Source organism: Opisthorchis viverrini (assembly GCF_000715545.1).
Source record: "Opisthorchis viverrini unplaced genomic scaffold opera_v5_289, whole genome shotgun sequence".
In the NCBI taxonomy this organism is placed as follows: domain Eukaryota; kingdom Metazoa; phylum Platyhelminthes; class Trematoda; order Opisthorchiida; family Opisthorchiidae; genus Opisthorchis; species Opisthorchis viverrini.
Window position 1 is genome coordinate 444,413 of NW_008751948.1, and position 1,611 is coordinate 446,023.

The 1,611-nt window shown below is 50.2% G+C and overlaps 2 protein-coding genes across 2 annotated transcripts in view; one reads left to right on the plus strand and one right to left on the minus strand.

Annotated features, from left to right (window-relative positions):
- Positions 1-159, minus strand: part of T265_09625 (hypothetical protein) — a gene marked incomplete at both ends in the record, with an annotated part of 1,512 nt that extends 1,353 nt beyond the window's left edge. The window contains one exon of the mRNA XM_009175755.1: positions 9-159. Within this exon, the coding sequence (XP_009174019.1) occupies positions 9-159 (151 nt within the window). The remainder of the gene's footprint in view (positions 1-8) is intronic.
- The window catches only part of T265_14908 (hypothetical protein), a gene marked incomplete at both ends in the record, with an annotated part of 34,964 nt that overhangs the window by 23,809 nt on the left and 9,544 nt on the right, over positions 1-1,611 (plus strand). The window lies entirely within an intron of this gene.

Consider the following 1,611-nt stretch of genomic DNA (forward strand, 5'->3'; position numbering starts at 1 on the left):
TGGGCAACCTGGCAGTATCCCAGCCCTCGTGCTTCCTTCGGGTGGCATGGCAGCTAGGCACCGGAAGGGTGCTACAGCTGAACGCTTATTGAGGTTCTTGTGGAAGTTACTAGACGGACCACTCAAAGGTGAACATCTGTTCGAGTAAGCAAGCTTCATGTCGGCAGCTGAGTGCTACGCCAACACTAGCGTAACCCGCCGTAGTGGTTTCACAACTACCCAAAGTTCAAAGCGGGTAGCGTTGAAATAACGAAGTTCGGATACCGTACACGACTGTTTTATTCGGATTTCAAGCAGCGCTTCAAGTGTCTAGCAATAAAAATCGTCCAGTTGTAGCACCCTGTCGGTGCCTAACTGCCATGCCACTCGAAGAAAGCACGAGGGCTGGGATACTACCAGGTTGCCCAAGCCTAGACAGGGAAAGTCGAGAGACAGATGTCGGGTCCGAACCACGGACCTTCCGGTCAGTGAATTCGCGCTCTCACCACTGAGCCATCTATCCATGAGTTGTCAAGACTGCGTGTCTGAGCACTTTGCTGGTCGATTCGCTTCAGAGTTCTCACATCAAAAGTCGCCGTATAAACAGAGAATTTTCGATATTTCAAGTGGCTTTCATCAGATAAACAGGCTAACAAGATAAACAAGATAGCCGTCTGTGAAGTTTAAAGCCGTGGATTATAACAGTGCACTCCATCATTGAGTTGAAACCATAACGTCCTGGGGTCGATCACCGGTCATGCCCGTTTAGATCACAAGGTTGTGGTCGATTACCGAGTACGGTTATTCGACGCTCTCCTTCTTCGAACTGTGGTGGATAGGTATCCGGAACTTCGTTTAACTGATCTAATTTAGGGTTGAAGTAAGTCTTCTTGATTTAATCACTCTCCCTGAGCTGATTCAGTGTCCCCTACATTGGAGGTAGGCTCAGAATACTGGGATTATCGGACTTTCCCCGGTGCGAAGCGGTGGCGGACCAGAGCTTACCATGATTACGGATTGACGCTGTTTACTAGCACAATCCGGATCTTGTCCTGCGGTGCAAGGTCATCCTATGCCAAAAACCGTGCAGCTGTTTTTTCTTCATCTTCGAAATGCATCAGCAACCTTCAAGGAGATTAGAATCCACAGCCTTCCTGCTTCAGTGACGAACAGCCCTAACGCCATTTCGCGCCATTCTCCATTCAGGCATGCGGTCCGCTTCTGGTTGTTAACGGTTGTCTGAGCAAGTGAAGGAATAACTGATGCTCGAGCTGGTGCGCGGCTCTTCGCCAGGCTCATGGTTGGAGTCCACGCCTAACTTCTTCCTGTCTCCTTGTCGGTGACCAGGCAGTGTCTTGGTCTTTGTACTTTCCCATGGTGGCATGGCAACTGTCCCAAATTCAAATTTGGGTGGGAGAGGGTGAAAGACGGAAAACGTGAAATTTTAAGAAGGGAGGCGTCAGCAGTAGCATGTTTTCGCTTACCCGCCTCACTGTATGCAGCAAGTAAGGCGACCCGCCTGTTGGCACCACGCGACGGCCGATGTGGCATGAGTTTATTTGTGTATGTGCAATTCATGGTTGTACTTGGGCTGGGATACTGCCAGGGCGCCCACACCTAGACAGGAGGACG